The sequence below is a fragment of the Meles meles genome, chromosome 13 (genome assembly GCF_922984935.1).
Source record: "Meles meles chromosome 13, mMelMel3.1 paternal haplotype, whole genome shotgun sequence".
Classification (NCBI taxonomy): Eukaryota; Metazoa; Chordata; class Mammalia; order Carnivora; family Mustelidae; genus Meles; species Meles meles.
The window spans coordinates 37,784,681-37,803,733 of record NC_060078.1 but is presented as its reverse complement, the minus strand read 5'-3'; the positions used below and the strand labels follow the sequence as shown (position 1 = coordinate 37,803,733).

General features: G+C 54.5%; 1 protein-coding gene across 1 annotated transcript in view; it reads left to right on the top strand.

The window, feature by feature from the left end:
• The window catches only part of DLG5 (discs large MAGUK scaffold protein 5), a 117,639-nt gene that overhangs the window by 82,396 nt on the left and 16,190 nt on the right, over positions 1-19,053 (top strand). Inside the window, exons 9-23 of the mRNA XM_046027446.1 lie at positions 321-446; positions 2,801-2,933; positions 3,381-3,508; positions 4,174-4,349; positions 4,728-4,831; positions 8,431-8,523; positions 8,908-9,927; positions 10,685-10,808; positions 11,142-11,286; positions 12,629-12,741; positions 13,358-13,447; positions 13,750-13,900; positions 17,371-17,533; positions 17,647-17,780; positions 18,448-18,594. Of these exons, the coding sequence (XP_045883402.1) occupies positions 321-446; positions 2,801-2,933; positions 3,381-3,508; positions 4,174-4,349; positions 4,728-4,831; positions 8,431-8,523; positions 8,908-9,927; positions 10,685-10,808; positions 11,142-11,286; positions 12,629-12,741; positions 13,358-13,447; positions 13,750-13,900; positions 17,371-17,533; positions 17,647-17,780; positions 18,448-18,594 (2,847 nt within the window). The remainder of the gene's footprint in view (positions 1-320; positions 447-2,800; positions 2,934-3,380; positions 3,509-4,173; positions 4,350-4,727; positions 4,832-8,430; positions 8,524-8,907; positions 9,928-10,684; positions 10,809-11,141; positions 11,287-12,628; positions 12,742-13,357; positions 13,448-13,749; positions 13,901-17,370; positions 17,534-17,646; positions 17,781-18,447; positions 18,595-19,053) is intronic.

The following is a 19,053-nucleotide window of genomic DNA, read 5'->3' as shown; positions in this document are numbered from 1 at the left end:
GCATCCAGGGGCCTGCCAGGTGGGCTGGGGCTCAGGTGGCTGTTCACCTAGGCACACTGAGGGCGAAGCAGTGGGGTGAGCACTCTACGTTCCGAACCTGTTGCCCAGTACCTGCAGAGATGTCTCCTCTCCTGGCCCTTGTATCTTCTCTGCCCCTTGATGGAGTTGGCCTGGGCGGCCTCACCTGTAGACTCTCCAGCGGTCCCTCAGTGCGTTTGAGGGCGAGGTGGGCACTGGGGAGTGTGGGGGCTGGGGCGACAGTCCCTTGTAGGCTGCTCCCTGCCCCTCACAGTGACCTCGGCCTCTGCCTTCTCTGCCAGGACTCTCTGTGACAACCTCAGGCGGGAGCGGGACCGGGCAGTGAGCGAGCTGGCTGAAGCTCTGCGCAGCCTGGACGACACACGCAAGCAGAAGAACGACGTCAGCCGGGAGCTCAAGGAGCTCAAGTATGTGGGGGTGGGCGCCTGCCGGTGGGGCTCGTGGTGGCCCCTCTCCTGTCAGGGCAGGGCCGTCCTGTTTGCTGGCCAGCTGTCTGTCCCTTCACTCTGCCTTACTCTGTCAATCTGTAGAATGGGTCTGAATGCCTCCTGCATGTTGACAGTTAATGAGAAATTCTTAGACCATCACAGAAGATGGCGGCCCTTTGGTGAGCATGTGGAGGTGGGCAGGCCATGGGCAAAGGCACATAGAAAGGAAGGTCTCTGTGTCTAGGCAGTCCATTTGGAGACAGGCAGGTGTATACTGCCTGTTTATTCATTCATTCATTCCCTTTCTACCTCGTTCATTCACTAACTCTACAGGGATTTACCACGTGCCTGCTCTGGATGGGCCAGGCCTGGGGGAGGCACTGGGGAAGCCACTGAACAGTGGACCAGGTCTCTGCCCTGTGGGGCTCACTGCACACAGGAGGCCAGACCACAGGCGGATCGGACGGCGACAGCTATGTGAACCAGGTGCCGACATCGTGGTGCAGTGTTTGGAAAACCATCACCACTTGGCGGTCCGTTCTGCCTGTGGTGTCGGGATGCCTGTTCAGAAGAGACTGTTTGGGGTATCAGACAGCCTCCCCTCAGTTACGGCACTGCACCCAGGATTGTGATGTGAGACTCAGTGACCCTAGGCAGTGGACTGAAGATACAAAGATCAGAGCTGCAGAGAGAGATTAGTAGAACCTAGTAGCTGTCCCTGCAGGGCAGAAGTCTTGGCTTCCCGTTCTGATAGGGTGGTGCGGGGTGGTGAGGAGCGTGAGTGTGAGCGTGCAAGCCTCCCTTGCCGGAGTAGTGCCATTCAGACAGAGTGACAGCCTCCCCTCTCTCCTCATTCAGTAACTCTGTCAAGAGCCAGCCAGCTTCATTTACCAGATAAAAATCCAGAACCTCTTGGGCTTGGGGGCTCTGAAGAAATTCTCGGGCTAAGAGACAAAGTGACACACTCTGTCCAGGGACCCACCTTGGGTCTAACAGGTGACAGAAGCACATTAAGGTAAAGCCTGGATCCTGGGGGCTTGAGCATGGGAGGCAGCTGTGCATTTTAACAGAGCTGGAATTGCCTGGGACTTCTAAGACAGTCAAATTCTACTTGTTTGTCGCGCATCCCTGAACCTGCCCCTCCTCTTTGTTAGGCTCTCTAACTGGTGCTGGTGAGGAAGCCCCCGGTCTGCAGAGGCAGCCAACACACCCCAGTGGGTGCGAGATGAGCAGGGGTAGCGAGCAGGAAACCCAGAGCTTCGGGCTGCCCAGGGCTGGTGGGAGCCGTGTCCCACGAAGGCGACTTTGGGGCTCAGCCCTGAGGCTCAGTAGCATTCTGGAGCTGGCTAGTGAGAGCATAGTCCAGACAAAGGTGTGGACGTGCGAGCGTGTGCACTCGAGCAGGAACCAGGAGGAGGTCACGAGTGTGCCTGGAGCCCAGCAGGTAGTGCTGATGAACTGGCAAGGTCGTCTGGGCACAGGTTTTAGAACCAAGAGTGTCAGGTGCTGGGGGATGGCACGGGTTTCAGTCTTTTTTCATCTCTTAACTGGGTCTTTCCGAGAGCTTAAGTTTATTATTTTGGTCAGGTCGAACTTACTGATTTTTAATTTTTAATGGATTGTATGGTGTCTAAGAGTCCTTAACCTTAGCCATACACCTCAACGACTTTTTCCCCGTGTTTTTTTAAAATGTATTGCAGCTTGACCTTTTGCATTTCAGTCTGTGATACATTTTGAGTTGGTTTTTATGGGAGTCCTGGTGTCTGGGTTGGAGTGCAGTTTTCCTGCTGTGGGCGTGGAGGGACTCCTGCCTCCCTGGTGGAATGCTGTCCTTCCTCGGCTGAAGTACTTTTGTATCTCTTGTGCTTTGTGGGGTATTTCTGGACTCTTCGTTCGCCCCAGTGGTCTCTGTGTCTGTCTTCCTGGCAGTTTCACAGTCTTGATTACTGGAGGAATCTGTAGAAAAAGTCTTAAAATCGAGGACAGTGATTCCTCCCACTTAGTTTTTTATTTTCCATATTGTTTTAGCTCTTCTAGATCCTTAGCCTTTCTTTCCCTCTGCGTTTATAGTAGTCTGGTCTGTATCCACAAAAAGTCTTGCTGCCATATCCTGAGGAAGTGCATTAAATTTTTGGATAAATTTGGGACGAATTTGGGTCATTTTGAAAAACCCCTTTGAAAACCCACTGATATCCAGGAAGCCCTGCCTGGCATGCTGCTCCAGATTTATTGGGAAATTGGCATCAAATCCAAGAGCAAAAGGAGCCCCATTTAGCTTTCATCGTGACCTTCGCCTCCCAGGGGACCATCGCCATGGCTCTCTCTATTCCTAGGGAGCAGATGGAGTCCCAGTTGGAGAAGGAGGCCCGTTTCCGGCAGCTGATGGCCCACAGCTCCCATGACTCGGCCATTGACACAGATTCCATGGAGTGGGAAACGGAAGTTGTGGAGTTCGAAAGGGAGACGGTGAGCGGCCTTAATGTCTTTTTTCCCCTGCTCTCCCAACTGGGACACTTTGGAGGGGGATGGGAGAGGACGGCCCCCTTGTGAGGTTCCCAGGTTCATGGCTGTTAGTTTTGGGGCTGCGACTTTTCTTCCTGGGGTGCATGCATCTTTTCCTTGTACTTGTCCATGCCAGCTTCTGGCAGGTTGGTCCCCTCCAGTGGCCTCTCCAGTGGCAGATGCTGGCATGGAGCATGACAGGAGGAGGGCAGAGCAGAGCCGTTCTGCAGGGACGTGTATCAGTGGCTGAAGGGGCCAATGGCAGCTGCTCCTGGGCTTCATCCTGGGAACCGAGTGCCCCGTCTGGCGTGGAGGGGCAGTGCTCACAGTGGGGCGAGTGGCTTGAGGTTTAAGAGCGACCTGTCTCTGATCACTGCTGTGTAAAGTGTGTGGCTGCTGCTCTTTTGACAGGAGGATATTGACTTGAAAGCACTTGGGTTCGATATGGCAGAAGGTGTGAATGAGCCTTGTTTGCCTGGGGACTGTGGGATATTTGTCACTAAAGTGGACAAAGGAAGCATTGCTGATGGCCGCTTACGGTAAGAGTTGAGGAGACTCGGGCTCTGGAGGGAAGGGGACCCCTCCTGCCCCTTGTGAAGGACCCAGAGTGCCGGGTGGCAAGTAAATGCGCGCACCCTGGCGTTGGAGGGCCTAGCAGGGTCAGGCCGGCAGACTCCACTGCTAACACTGTTGTTAATGGAGACTGTGACTCACTGGCGCCCGTGAGTCTGAGCATTCCTCAGGCCCCAGGTGCTGCCCTTCACTTCTCTAGTTAGGAAAGTGTTCTGGTGTGGCATGTGCGAGAGTGTAGGGTGTGTATCACATGCCCATTCCATGAAAGAGGAATGATAATGAATTGCTAAATACCGAGTTATGCACTTTGTATAATCAACCAACTCATTCATTTTTAAAATCCTATGAGGTAGGTTCTCTACTGCTCTTGCCCCCATTTTGCAGATGAGGACACTGAGGTCCGAAGGAGGGAGGTCACACAGCTAGTAAGTGGTAGAGCCAGGATCGCCCCCAGGCAGTCTGGCTCCAGCCTCTGCAAGTGTAGCCATTTGACATCTGGAAGAGGAAATCTGTCTAAGCGTGTAGATGGGGCACCCGCTTCCTGCCCTTGTCTTCCCGGACTGGAGCGATGCAGCCTGCCCACTGGTCCCAAGGCCCGCGAGGGCACTGACCTGGCTTTGCCCCTCCTCAGGGTCAACGACTGGCTGCTGAGAATCAATGATGTGGACCTCATCAACAAGGACAAGAAGCAGGCCCTCAAGGCCCTCCTCCACGGGGAGGGTGCCATCAACATGGTCGTGAGGCGGCGGAAGTCCCTGGGCGGGAAGGTGATCACACCACTGTACATCAACCTGAGTGGACAGAAAGGTAGTGGGCCTGCAGAGGTGGGTGGGGAACCCCAGATGGCAGGGCCCCCCTTCCTTGTGCAGAGGGAAGGTGTGCATTTTCGGATGTGTTGTTCCTGGGGCGTGGATGCCGCTTGAATGCAGCATGTGTTTCCCCGGCAGGGGGCCACCTGCCTCCTGGGTCTTGCTGGTCTCCCGAGTATTTGATTGACCAGAGCAGATATCACTGAGCCCCTGGGGGGGTGCGATCTGGCCTGGGAGCTGGGATGGACAGGTCACAGTCTGCCAACATTCCCTTCATAATTTATCTCACAAAGACGAGGTGGGACAACCAGGGTTAGGTGATCAGGGCTGGGGCTAACTGGGGACCACCTGTGTCTACCCTTGATGGGTTTTGCAGACAGCGGTATCAGTCTGGAGAATGGCGTGTACGCTGCCGCTGTGGTACCTGGAAGCCCGGCCGCCAAGGAGGGGTCCCTCGCCGTGGGAGACAGGATCGTGGCGGTAAGCCTCAGGGCCAGGGCTGTCTGCTCCACATGGACAGTTAGATGACATCTGGGAGGTTGAACACAAAGTAATGACCAGAGTGTTCACGTTTGCCTTGTTCTCTAATGTGAACAAACGTTTTTTTCTGATAATGTGTTTCTATTTATAGTAGAAAATCAGGAAATAAGAGGTGGTTTAGGAAGGAACTAAGACTCCCTCTTATAGTACCACCTTACAGATAACCTTAATGAGCATTTGAAATGTATTTCTCTACAGCCTTTATTCTACACATGAATGTATATTTACATCAGGTTTTTTTAAAAAAATTTATTTATTTGAGAGAGAGCCCAAGAGAGCGCGCATGTTGGGGGAGAGGCAGAAGGAGAGAATCTCAAGCAGCCTCCCCACTGAGCGTGGTCTTGATCTCATGACCCTGAGTTCACAACCTGAGCTGAAACCAAGAGTCGGATGCTTAACCAATTGAGCCACCCAGATGCCCCTATTTACACGAGCTTTAAAAAAGAAGGTATCTGTATGTGATTGATTGATTGTTATTTTTTGTATGTAATTAAAAAAAACTTTTATTAAACATTATATCCATTTTAATCACTGGAGTAAGATGTATGTGTCAAAGTAGTCAAGCAGTACACAAATGTATAAGACATTAGTCCCCTCTTTTCCCTTTAATCCTGCCCCTGGAGAAAAATCTCTGCTCCCCGTTGCAAGATGAGCTCCCAGCCAGGCCATGAGTGTTCATACAAATCTCTGTACACAGATAAAGTTTTCTGGGCTTTGTTTGCTTTTTAGGATATAATAGTGTGATCATCCTGCTATTCCACACCATGGATAGCTTTCCAAATTCACCCTCAGTGTTTTTAATATTTTTTATTTGTTTGACAGAGAGAAATCACAACTAGGCAGAGAGGCAGGCAGAGAGAGAGGAGGAAGCAGGCTCCCTGCAGAGCAGAGAGCCCGATGCGGGGCTCGATCCCAGGACTCTGGGATCATGACCTGAGCCGAAGGCAGAGGCTTTAACCCACTGAGCCACCCAGGCGCCCCACCCTCAGTGTTTTTATCCACTTCATGGTGTTCTGAGATTTGATTATCGGTAGTTGGAAGCGCGCCCCCTTGTGGATATACATGTTGTTTTCCGTTTCTGCCACTGCATACAGCGCTGCCTTGGACATCACCTGTGTGTAGGCCCTTTTGCAGACACTGAATGGCGTTCCTGGTGATCAGACCTCCCAAATGCTGTGAGATTATGCAGCCTAATTTAGTATTTCTTTTTTTTTTTAAGATTTTTATTTATGTATTTGACAGGCAGAGATCACAAGTTGGCAGAGAGGCAGGCAGAGAGAGAGAAGGAAGCAGGCTCCCCGCTGAGCAGAGAGCAGGATGCGGGGCTCGATTCCAGGACCCCGGGATCATGACCTGAGCCGAGGGCAGAGGCTTTAACCCACTGAGCCACTCAGACGACCCTCTATTTTTTTTTTTTTTAAGATTTTATTTATTTATTTGACAGAGATCACAAGTAGGCAGAGAGAGAGGCATGCAGAGAGAGGAGAGAGAGAAGGGCTGAGCAGAGAGCCCGATGCGGGGCTCGATCTCAGGACCCTGAGATCATGACCTGAGCCAAAGGCAGAGGCTTAACTCTCTGAGCCACCCAGGTGCCCTAATTTAGTATTTCTAACTGACTCATTAAAATGGAAGTCATACACTTCCACCAGCACACACACACACACACACACACACACACACACACACACACACTCCGGGTTGTACAGAAGGCACACATGACAATGACTCTTGCTCTGGTTCTACAGTCCCCGTCTACCAGTTCCTACCCTAATGGCAATTAACAGTTTATTCTGTTCTTTTTTTCCTCCCCTGAAATATTCAAAACATTTGTATCTCCTTTTCTTTTCTTTTTTTCTTTTTCCTTGCCTTCCCTTCTCCTTCTCCTTTCATTTTTCCCTTTTCTTTTCCTAACACCGAGATGGGATCATAATATACAGAGCTGCTAACCTCCTTTCTTGTTTCCCACGGCCTCCCCTGCAGGTTCATTTGCATTCACATTGTTAGATCTGCCTAGGGCATGTCAGTAACTTACTAGTTGCTTATTTCATAGTGGCAGCAGCTCAAGCATTCACCAGTTCCCTGGATGGACGGTCAGGACATCTTTGCTTTTATGAGTAGGGCTGCAAGGCCACTGCTGCATCCATCCACAGGGACCCATGAGAGTGAGCCGCAGGGTGAATTCCCCGGGGGCGTGGATTGCAGGATCTGTGGGTATCAACATTAGCAGTTGACATGATCTTTCCCCGTGTGGTTAAAGAGATTGTGGCCTTTTTGGTCCTACCTGCAGAGGGTGTAGGAGCTCATTGATTCTCATCTTCGCTGTATTAAAGATTTTGGAGGATGCCAGAATCTGAAAGCAGTGTGGCCATTGTGAAAAAATTTTAAGATGTGGGAAAGTTGTAAAGGAAAAAAAAACAAATGACTCCATCACCCCAAAATAATCACTCTGCCTATTTTTTTAAACTTTTGATTTTAAAATAGAGAAATAATTCGGTTATGACATTGAATAAATCATATTGAAAAATAAATAAAGTGGCGATGGTAGTACAGAGAGGTCCTATGTACCCTTCATGCAGTTTCCCCTGACGGTTGGTTACATTTATGTGACTAAATAATATCCGAACCGGGGGGTTGACAGTGGAGTCATGCGTGTGTCACTGTGTCATTTTATTATCATGTTTTAAGTAACAACAACAGAAAATTAAGATTCAGAGCTGTTCCACAAGCACAAAGATCTCTCCCGTGTTAGCCCTCAATGGGAGCATCCACAGCCTGGCTCTCCATTCCCCCTCCATAACCCTTGACACCTAATTTGCTCTCCATCTGTATAGTTTTGTCATCGTGAGAACATAGTGCCTAAGTCGAATTGTACAGTACCTGACCTTTGAGACTGGCTGTTCCAGCACGAAGCCATGTGATCCGTCAGATGGTGGGGCTACCACGGGTGTGTTCTTTGTGTTGCTGGGCAGCACTCCGTGGTCCGGATGCCTCCCGGGCTGACCATTCACTGTGGCGCATACGCTTGTTCAGAAGATTGGAGCTTATCTGAGGGAGATCTGGACAGAGGTTCAGGCCTACGGGATTAGGAGAATCTTTGTGAACGGGGATGCTACCATCTCATCTCACCCGACACTTCACAGTCTACAAAGACCCTCCACACCATGATGTCATTTCTCATCTCCCGACCTGGGGGGCAGCCGTGTGTATCTTCCGTTCTGTGCGTGAAGGAGCTCTGCGCTGCGGTCATGCCTCACGCTGCAGGCGGCAGCAGAGCCCGGTCGTTCCCTGTGGGGTGCTTGCTCTTCTGGTTCCAGTCAGACAAGCACCTGCCTCTCGCATGGTTTAAGGCTGTGTGTTTTCTCTGCCTCACAAGCTGCCTCACTGGATTTCTCAGGCCTTACCGGGGAGGGGCTTTCTCTCCTTTGCCGACTCCAGACTTGGGCCCCTTCTAGGAGAACCAGGCCCACTGTCCCGGACGGGCTGGCGGAGACCCTGACCTGGCTGGCGGTGGGCCTGATGGGCTCTCTTTTTGGCCCTAGATCAATGGCATTGCCCTGGACAACAAGTCTCTGAATGAGTGTGAATCTCTGCTCCGTAGCTGCCAGGACTCCCTGACCCTCTCCCTCCTGAAGGTAAGGACCCGCACCCAACGCCGGCTCTGCTCTCATCAGCTGTGCGGCAGCAAAGCCTCAGCTCCGTATGCCTCGGCGGCTGTGCTATGTCCCTGGGAGTCCTTAAAACAAAGGTACTGGTTTACAAAGTGCTGGGTGTGCGTGAACCCTGACCGGATCCTGGTTTAAAAACCAAAACAAGACATGAAGGACATTTTGAGGACAGTGGTATACACCTGAATCTGAACTGAGTAAAGAGGTGATCGTAGAGGCTCTTCGGGCACACTTTGGGGTGCGTGTGGCCCGTTGCTGAGCCTCACTCCCCGCGCAGGGACAGCACACGCAGGAAGCTCCTGGTTCTGCGGTCTTAGCCGCTCTTTCTCACTCTCTGCAATCCCCACGTAGGTGTTCCCTCAGAGCTCCTCGTGGAGTGGCCAGAACATCTTTGAGAACATCAAGGACTCTGATAAGATGCTGAGCGTCCGAGCCCACGGCGCCGAGGTCCAGGCTCAGCATAAGCGGAGCTTGCTGCAGCACAACAACTCCACGCAGACGGACATCTTCTACGCAGACAGGCTGGAGGACAGGAGGGAGCTGGGTCCCCCGGGAGGCAGCAGCTCCTTCCTGCACAAGCCGTTCCCTGGGGGGCCCTTCCCAGTCTCCCCCCAGGCCTGTCCCAGTGCCTCCGAGCGCAGCCTGAGCTCCTTCCGCTCAGACACCTCTGGGGAGCGTGGCTATGGGCTGGTGGACGTGCGCAGCCGGCGACCCCTGCTGCCCTTCGAGACTGAGGCGGGCCCCTGCGGGGCGGCAGAGGCCCCCCTGGATAAGGCAGACCCTGAGGGCTCCAGCAGTGGCGGGACCTGGCCCAAGGCCGTGCTCAGCTCCACAGCAGGGCCCGAGAAGCTCTCTGTTTATAAGAAGCCAAAGCAAAGAAAGTCTATCTTCGACCCTAACACTTTCAAGCGCCCCCAGACTCCCTCCAAAATAGACTACCTGCTCCCTGGTCCTGGGTCTGCTCACTCCCCCCAGCCCTCCAAGAGGGTGGGGCCTCTGACACCCCCAAAACCTCCCAGGAGGAGTGACTCCATCAAGTTCCAGCACAGACTAGAAACCAGTTCTGAGTCTGAGGCCACTCTCGTGGGCAGCTCCCCATCCACCAGCCCCCCAAGCGCCCTGCCCCCTGACATGGACCCCAGGGAACCCTCGCACACTTCGCCCCCTCGCAAGGGCAGGGTCCGCATTGCTTCCAGCTACTACCCTGAAGGGGATGGGGACTCCTCCTACCTACCTGCCAAGAAGTCCTGTGACGGAGACCTCACCTCCCAGAAGATGGACGAGCTGGGGCAGAAGCGCCGTCGCCCTAAGTCCGCTCCTAGCTTCCGGCCCAAGCTGGCTCCCGTAGTGATTCCTGCTCAGTTCCTGGAGGTAGGGCCCAGCCTTGGGGTGGGGATGGGCAAGGGTGCGGGGAGGGGCCCTGAGCTGATGTCCTCAGCCTCTTGCTTAGCCCTGGCTCCTTTGCCTTCTAAGCACCTTCCCGAGGAAAAGGGGTGTGAGGTGGCCGGTGGGTGTCAGTGGGATGGAACCCTCCATAGGAGGCTGGAAAGTGATGTGGGGAGTGTGCGTGTTAATGGCAGGTGATGCCAAGACAGGAGCATTTTCTTGGGTGTGGTGTCTGATTTGCTTTTTCATCGAGAAGCTTTTGCACTCGTGACCCGGACTGCCTGGAAGGGTCTGGAGAGCCACGAGAGCACCTGTGAATCTGCTGGCCGGGAGCAGGAGGCAGCTGGCTTGTGTCGTGGGCGCTGTCGTCGTTTCCAGATGGGAGAAATTACTGGGAGCTGGGGGACAAACCCATGCGACTCTCTGCAGACGGGCACCCTGACCCAGCAGTGCGAGTTTCCAGGAGTGACTGTACACATGTGCCCGATGCTCTCACACATTCCACCTCCTGCACCTAATTTGTCTCCTCCAGAGAACAGATTCTTTCTCTGTGGTTTTCTTCCAGAGTAGCTTCCAAGGAAGTGCTTCCTGTCCAGGTGTCTTAAGGCAACATGAATGAGCAGTGACCTGTCCTGGCTGTCATGTTGTGTGTCCAAGTGGGAGAGCTTGTGCTCAGGGGCAGACCTGCAGACACCTGTGCATGTCCATTTCCAGCCACTTTCTCTTGTCTTGGGTCCTGCAGGAGCAGAAGTGCATCCCGGCCAGTGGAGAACTCTGCCCAGAGCTCCAGGAATGGTCCCTGTACTCGCCGGGGCACTCCAGCCGGCACAGCAACCCCCCATTCTACCCCGGCAGGGCATCTGCGGGTGAGTCATTGGGGTGGGGAGGAGGGTCCACAGTGGGCTCGCAGGGCTGCCCGCTCCGAGGGGGAGCAGGCAATCATTTCAAGGTGCCACTGTGTCCTCAGCCCAGAGGTCCAGAGAACTAGCAATGGCTGCCATGTCTGGGATGTTCAGTCTTGTATCAGGGACATTCCTTAGCTTTTCAGGGCTAAGAAATTTTTTCCCATTGCAGCCTGAGAAATAGGAAGTGATAAAGTGAGTTCTCCCATCTTACAGGTGGAGAAAGCCAAGAGCTTGCACAGGTCTGGGGCTGGCTGGGTGCTTTGGGGTGATTGTTCTCACCCAGCCCATTTCTAGGCACTGTGCCCCGGAGCATGACCCCGAGCACCACTGTGAGCTCCATGCTGAGGAACCCTGTCTACACTGTGCGTAGCCACAGGGTCGGTCCTTGCAGCTCTCCGCCTGTGCCCAGAGAGGTCGGCCCCCAGGGTTTGCATCCCAGGTATGTGAAATCACCCCACACCTCCCAGCTCCCCAGCTGGCCATGGTCACAGGCACATAAAGCCACTGGTGCAGAGAGTGGCCCATGAGCAGAGAAGTGTCCTTGCCTAGCCAGGAGGGGCTGGCCGGTTAGAGCAGCGCTTGGGCCCCAGGAAGAGTGAACGCTAAGGATCCTCTCTTCATTCACCAGCATGGAGCTCGAAGAGGTATTTAAAGAGAGAGAGAGTGGTAGTAGCTGGTGCTTAAGAGCTCACATGCTAGCGTTGTGCTGGGACCCTTGTAAACGTCATTTAAGGGCCACAACAGCCTCCTAAGCTAAGAACTGTTGTTGTCTCTGTTTTATGGATGAGGAGACTGAGCCTTAAAAGGTGAACGGACTGGCTCAAGGTCATCTATTCATTCATTCATTCATTCAGTTGTTTGGCAAGTTTTAATTGAGCACCTACTACATGGCATGGACTGTTCTTGTTCTAGAGCGGTACCAGGTGGTGCTGAGTTGCTCTGAAGACTGCAGAGCAGGGTGGCCAGCTAGGCTCTGACTTGGAAGAGGGTGGAGAGTAGACTGGGAGGAGGGATGGGCCCTGTGGGGGAGGGGTGGGGGGGGTGCTACGGAGATAGGGAGACGGAGAAGCCAGTTGCTCAAGACCTGGGTGGAGTCCCCAGGAAGGAGGAACAGTGCCCTGGAGCAGTGTGCTGGGCTCCAGCGACAGAGTGAGGAACCTTGCACTGGCACAGTGAGTCAGGAGAAGAGCATAGGCTATAGGGCACAGGTCTTATAGGGCCTACGGCCATGATGCGGAATTCGGATTTTTTTCCACTCTAGGCTTTAGGTGGGAAAGAGACATAGTCTCGTTACACAACTAGAAAAGGACATCATTGGGTCTGATTGTAGGCCCATCTGAGGTGGGCGAGGCCTGGTTCTCTGCCTTCCAGTGTCCTAGGCAGCTGTCCTGAATGAAGTGTGCACGTCACTGTCCAAGGTCCTTGATGCCCATCCAGCCTCTCCCGCTCATCCTGGAAGAGAGGCTCCACTTCTCTGAGTCCAGATAGGGTTCAGAGACTAATTTTCCCAGTGGAAGCCCTTGATCCCGGTGAGCCCAGTCCTGATGCAGATCTGTATGCCAGTCCTCTACAGGCACAGCAGGACCTTTCTCTGTGGGCAGGGCCCTTGTTGGATGCTGCCTCTGCGCATGGCAGTCCACTATTCCCACCTAGCGACAGGTGGCTTCTGTGGGCTCAGGCAGGCCTTGACTGGAGCCTGCTGCTTGTTTCTCCCCAGTGGCTGTGTCCAGTCCAGTCCTGGTCTTCCTTCCGAGCGCCTTAGCTGTCTGGTTTTCTTGCAGCGTGCAGCACCAGGGACGCCTGAGCCTAGACCTGAGCCACAGGGTTGGCAGCGACTACTCAGATATGAGAACCTCCCATGGGTCCAACTCTCTGCCCTCCAGCGCTCGCCTTGGTAATGGTGCCACTAGAACCTTCTCACCGTAGCGGGGCACTAGCCTTGTTTCCCTCTCTACCTGCATCCTTGTGGGCCAGACCTCCACCAGCCCTTCTCTGCTCCCGGGGCCACGGTTAGCCCCACGCTGCACTGGGAGCCCCGTCCTTCGGCCTTCTGAGTCTCTGGGTCTTTCCCTGGTAGCCATGTGGCTGTTCCAGGGAACCTCTGGGGCCATGAACCTCGCTCCCTATCCCTGAGCCTGTTGGAGATTCTGGGGTTTGTTGTGCTGTTTGTGTGTGGGAGACCAGCAGGTCCCTCCTAAAGGGACTCAGGTGGTGCTGCTTCTAGCCACGTGGCGTGTTGGCAGACCATTCCGTCTGTCACTTGGGGCTAGGCGAGAGGTTGCTGTGAGCCTGTTCTGGAGCAGTCCAGGCCCACGCAGTTCACTCAGATCACTGGGTACTGAGTATCTGCCTTTTGGGAACCGGTTCACACTCTGGCCCCCCTTGGGGTAAGTGGCCTGCTTTGCATTTGTCTTGGCCGCTGCTTCTTCCCTAACTACTGACGTGGTGGCAAGGGAGTGAGGGTGGGTTTAATCACAGGCCTGAAGTTTTGTCTCCTTGTGGAACCACAGGGTCTTCGAGCAACTTGCAGTTCAAGGCAGAACGCATTAAAATCCCGTCAACGCCTAGATACCCCCGGTCCATCGTGGGTTCCGACAGAGGTGAGAACGCGCACTCCCATCCTCGCCTTCCAGCTCGCTGGCCTCACAGTGCAGCGTCTGGGCACAGTGTGAAACCTCCTCACCTCAGCCAGTCCACGCAGGCTGGCTGAGCCCAGCATCAGGCCCGGTGACGGGGGGCTAGATAGAAAGGCTGCGTGGAGCCCAGCCCCTGAATTCAAGGCCATGTGCTGTGGCAGCAGCGTGGAGCCTTGTGCCTGGGGCGTGTCTCCGTCTTGGTCTGGGCCCTGGGGGGCAGAGATGTGGGTCACAGAGCCTGAGTTCCTTCGCATCTCTCCTGGCAGGTTCGCTGTCACATTCAGAATGCAGCACGCCTCCACAGTCCCCCCTGAACATCGACACCCTGTCCTCATGTAGCCAGTCCCAGACCTCAGCTTCCACGTTGCCCAGAATTGCTGTCAACCCTGCGGCCCTTGGTGAACGGAGGAAGGACAGGTGAGCACGACCGGGCATCTGTCCCATGGGCACGGCAGTGGGTGGTGCATCCCCACAGCAGGCCGGGGCTTGGTTGAGGGAGGGGACTTGTTGGTATAAGCAGTGGGTGCATTGGAGGGTGCCAACTGAGTTGATCCCAGGGCGAGACCTCTCTGCTTCGGGTCACCTAGCGTTCTCTGGCGTGCTGCCTCAGCCCTTCACAAGGAAGTCCTGCAGGCGCATGGTGTCAGGAGGTGGGGTGCGCATAGATGGCAAGGTGAGGAGCAGGGTGGGCTCCTTCCACAGAGTGTCCATGGGAGGGGCTGAGCTGCGGCGGATGACGCTAGGAGCCACCTGGCTGTGACAATGTCGTGGCACCATTCCCTGCTTCCCTAGCCCCTGATTAAGCACTTTCCGTGTAATAAGTCATGAAATCCTCAGTGACCCCGTGAGCTTCATGCATCGTCCTCATCCTCGTCATCATCATCACTGGTTCTCTTTTACAGATAAGGAAACTGAGGCCAGAAAGTGGGAGTGACCTGTCTGTGGTCACATGGTTGGTGACTGGCCTACCTTCCTTAGAATCAGGGCTCATTCTTACTCTTTGCTTTTTGGCTCCAGAACACAGCTGCATCACTTGTTCCCCTCATTCCAAGTTTTTTTTATGTGAAATAAAACATACCGGAAAAAAATGTATGTAAAGCGTAAAAGTATAGCTTAGCCATTTATTGGTTCATTTTGAAATGCTGGCCAATCTGCTGAGATTTCAGGGTAACTTGAGGCTGACGTCAGTCCAGACGGTTGGACCATCTAAGGGGTCCCTCCCTCCCCCCACAAGCTCTGTGCCCCTCACCCACCTTTCTTCTTTCAGAGTAGAATTTACCAGATCGAATTTATGGTTAAGAGGTCCCGTCTAGATGCTAAGTCTTCAGGCAATTGAGTTAAACTGAAACTTGCTTTTATTTAATCACTTAAAAGGAACAGAACCACTCGTGTCCACTCAAATCCAAAATGCTGAAGGCCCACGTCTCTGTGAGCCACAGAAGGAACCCTACAGGGTGGACTCTGCCTTAAGAAAATCATCTGACTTGTAAAGCCTGAATTTGTAAGACAACCTAACAAGTACCCTCACAACCAGCGACTGACTGTTCACGGGAGCCCAGAAGTGCACCTGGGCCCGTAGGGGAAGCAGGTGCACTTGGTGTGGAAACATCTCACCCCCGTGACGCACACGGGAGCCAAACCTGTGTCACGTCCGGGGTCGGGTGGGTGACCAGCAAGATCTTCAGCCAACTCAAGTGGGCTCCTTAGAAGCAGAGAGGGCCTGTCACCTGCCATCGGGTGTCCCGTAGTTAGCTTCCTAGACTGTGCAGAGAACCGGGAGCTGGTCTGTGGGGAGGAGGGTGTTCGTGGTCCGAATCTCGTCAGAGGCAAACCGTTTAACTAGTGTGACCCGACTGGAGGCAAAACAGCTCCTTCCCCCCGATTCTAATGTACATTATCATGTAACTTCTCATTAGAGGAAACTGGGAAGATAGAGGAAAGTAGAAAGAAGAAAAGTCACACATAATCTCAGTTGCTTTTCCCCTTTTGTAAAGTGTGTGTGTGTCTGTCTGTGTGTATGTGTGTGTGTGTGTGTGTATGTGTGTGTAGTTTAAAGGCATGTTTCATTATTTACATTTTCTGTACATGAATACTTACTCATTTCAAGGGGTTTGTATTTTTACAAATTATGCTCTATTAAACCTCGTTCATAACGCAGCTTTATTCTGAGAAAACGTCTCTGCATATTAAAGAAATTTAGATCCCTTAGGGGACTGGAAAGTAAGGATTACCTCAGGTCCCCTCACCTGGAGGTGCCGTCGTTCACATTTTGGTAGGGTCCTTCCTAGAAGCCTCGCCACATGTGAGTGGCCACACATATTTGTACAGATTTATATAGATGGGATTACGCCCACCTGTCTGCTCCCACAGTGTGTGTCCTTTGCATCTCTCCGTGTTGGTAAATCCCGATTCGTGTCTTTCACAACGGCTTTGTCAGATTCTTACATGAGTCAGGTACCTGCTTTATTGAGATAGACGTGTGTTTTGGAGGTGGTAGACAGGAAAGGGTCTTCAGTGGGGGCTGAGGAACCCTAGACTGGAACAAGGGCTGCGCGTACCCGCTGTGCCGTCCTCCGACGCTGGCTGGGGCTATGAGGATGGGGCTGCGGGCTGCTGAGTAAGGGCTCCTGCAACTCCAGACTGCCTGGCACTGTGACCTGTGATGCGTCTGGAAGTTGTAGTCCAGGGACTGAGGTGTCTGAGCCGCAGGGTCCAGGGAGGGCATTGTAGCGAGGGCGAATTTGGGAAGGGACAAGGTAAAGGGATAGGTCAAGAAGGATTTTGTTCTCAGACTGCCAGAGGACCGGGCCCTGGGTGGTAGTGTCCCAGCCCGAGGCCTGCTGAGCTTGAGAGATGGCTGTGTCTCCGGCTGGCAGGGGAGGGCTGGCTCCAGGGCCTGGCTTTCCATTGGCACGTGAGTCTGTCCCCAGCCACATGCTCTGGAGGGGAGCCCAAGGACATGGCTCTCCGGCCAGCTCCTCCCTTCACCTTTGGCTGTGATTTTGTTCTGAGAGGAAGAGCTCAGGGCAGCACACAGCACTGTCCTCACAGTCGGCTCTGTGTCACCTGGCTGCATCTCTCTCAGGTTCTGTCTGTCAGATTCCAGGCGTCTGTCATCCTTTTCTGAGCATCCCTCTCTTCTAACTTTCTGCACCTTCCAGATGTCTCCACCACCACAGATCCCTCCTGAGACTGCCCGTGGCCACCAGGCCCAGGTTCTCCTCCCTGAGGAGTCTGAGGTTGGCCTGCCATGAGGCCCCTGCCCGAGCCCCCTTGTGCCCTTGGCACGGCGGATGGCTTCCCTGCCCTATCCCCACCCCGGGCCAGCAAGTGCATGGTCCCCACCTTACTCCCAGCCTCCCCACTCCCTTTCTAATGGCTTGGGTTTGCGGCAGCTTCATTTCCATGGTCATCGTACACCATTCTATACACTGGTAAATATAAAAACTGATACTTCCTATGGTTGCTCCTGGGTGACTGTCACCCCAGGACCCACTTCTTTTCCTCCTGGGGCATCTGGAGAGCCCACCGGGTTTGTTCATTGCATATTTTGTTGCAGCAACTTTGCTCACGTTAGGAAACTCTTTGTGCTTCTTCTCTGCCTGTGTCAGTGTTTATAGTTCATGTGGCTCATTCTCTGTGTCTTTGGGTCTGCGTGCTTCTGTGGCCATCGGGGGGGTGCCGTGTTTGTGTCACATGAGGTTATGAGAACGTGTTTCACTGCCATACAGAGGTGGGGCCATTGGGTTCCCATCCAGCTGCGTCATCATAGGAGCATCCGGTGGTCCCTCACCTTTCCTGCGTAGCTGATTGCATGCCTGACTGCAGATTTGCCCCAGACCTTTCCATTATGTCCGAGTCCCCGAAACTGTTGGCTCTCTTCCAAGGCCCTATGCAGAGGAGCCACGTCACGTGAAGCTGCAGAAGGGCTCGGAGCCGCTGGGCATCTCCATCGTGAGTGGAGAGAAGGGCGGGGTCTACGTCTCCAAGGTGACAGGGGGGAGCATCGCTCACCAGGCTGGTCTGGAGTATGGGGATCAGTTACTTGAGGTAAGCGAGCGCTGTATCCTTCTCTCCATGTTCTCTCCCTCCCTGGGAAGAGCTGTGCTCCTCCAGGGCCCAGCCCCCGCCACGTCACTGAGCATGCTCCGGGTGTCTCCTAGTTCAATGGCATAAACCTGCGGAGTGCCACGGAGCAGCAGGCCCGGCTCATCATTGGGCAGCAGTGTGACACGATCACCATCCTGGCCCAGTACAACCCACACATGCACCAGCTCAGCAGCCACTCTCGGTCCAGGTGAGGGCCTGAGCCTCCCACAAGGCCCGTCCAGGTTGGGGGGAGGAGAGAGGGTGCAGCCCGGGTGCTGACCGTCTGTTCTGGCCATTCAGCTGCTGTAAGAGGAGAGTCGGCCAGCCCCAGATTTTGGAAAAAACATAGAGGAGGAGGAGGAAAAAACATAGAGGAGGAGGAGGATACCTGAGGTGTAGGGTGGGTCTCCCCACCCCTGTGCAGCAGGCGGCCTGCCTGCAGGTGTGTGGTAGTCAGGAGCAGAGGCCCTGGGGGCGGAATTCTCACACAAAGTGTTCTGGCCCCCCTGTCCGTGTCTGCCTCTGCACCGTGCGTTGCCTGGCATGCGAGAGAAGGGGAAGGCCTGCCCCTGCCTCGCAGTGCTGCACAGCTCAGCGAAGGGGGGATGGGATGCACAAATGGAGGAAGAGGGGCAGGGCATTTGGGGGCCCCCAGCCCACACCTGCAAAGAGAAGCCCCAGGTTGAGGACAGGCAGATTCTACAGGGTGGACGACCCGAGTCCCAGCTCCCAAGGTATCTGCTCTTCTCAGGGCTCCGAGCCCTGTGACCCAGTCTCTGCTCCCAGCCCAGCTCTGGTCCGCGCCGGAGAGGGGGTGGCTGTGGATGGCTGGGGACCATGTGCTGCTCCTTACTGCTCCTGCCCTCTATCCCCAGCTCCCACCTGGACCCTGCCAGCACCCACTGCACGCTCCAGGGGAGCAGTGCCACCCCTCCGGAGCACCCCTCTGTCATTGACCCGCTGATGGAGCAGGATGAGGGCCCTGGCACCCCCCCGCCCAAGCAGAGCACCCCCAATTCCAGGTCAGCAAACATGTGCTGTGAGCCTTTTGTCGGTGCGACCCGGCCTGGGGGTGGGGGGCGGGCGGTCGTGGTCGTGGCCTGAGCACACCCTGCCGGCGTCCCCCGGTGCCACAGACCATATCGCAGGCCGTCAGGATCGGGGGTGGGAAGCATGCCGTTCCTTTCCTTTCCTCCTGCCCTCCTGCCCTTTCTCACTTTCTTGTTTTTTCTCTTTTTTTCCCTCATTGACTTGTTCTTAGCTCTGCCTCCCTTCCTTTCCTCCTTTTCTCAGTCCCTCGTTGTCTGACTCTGTCTTTAGACAGAACGCCACAGTCACCACCCAGCCAGGCCCTGGGCCATGCCCACCACCCGTGGTCGGCCCCAGGGAGCTCCGGGGTTCGAGGGGGACAGGCCAGCGCAGGCATGTGCAGCACGTGCTGGGAGGGCCAGTGCAAGCCACACGGGGGCAGTGAGCGAGAG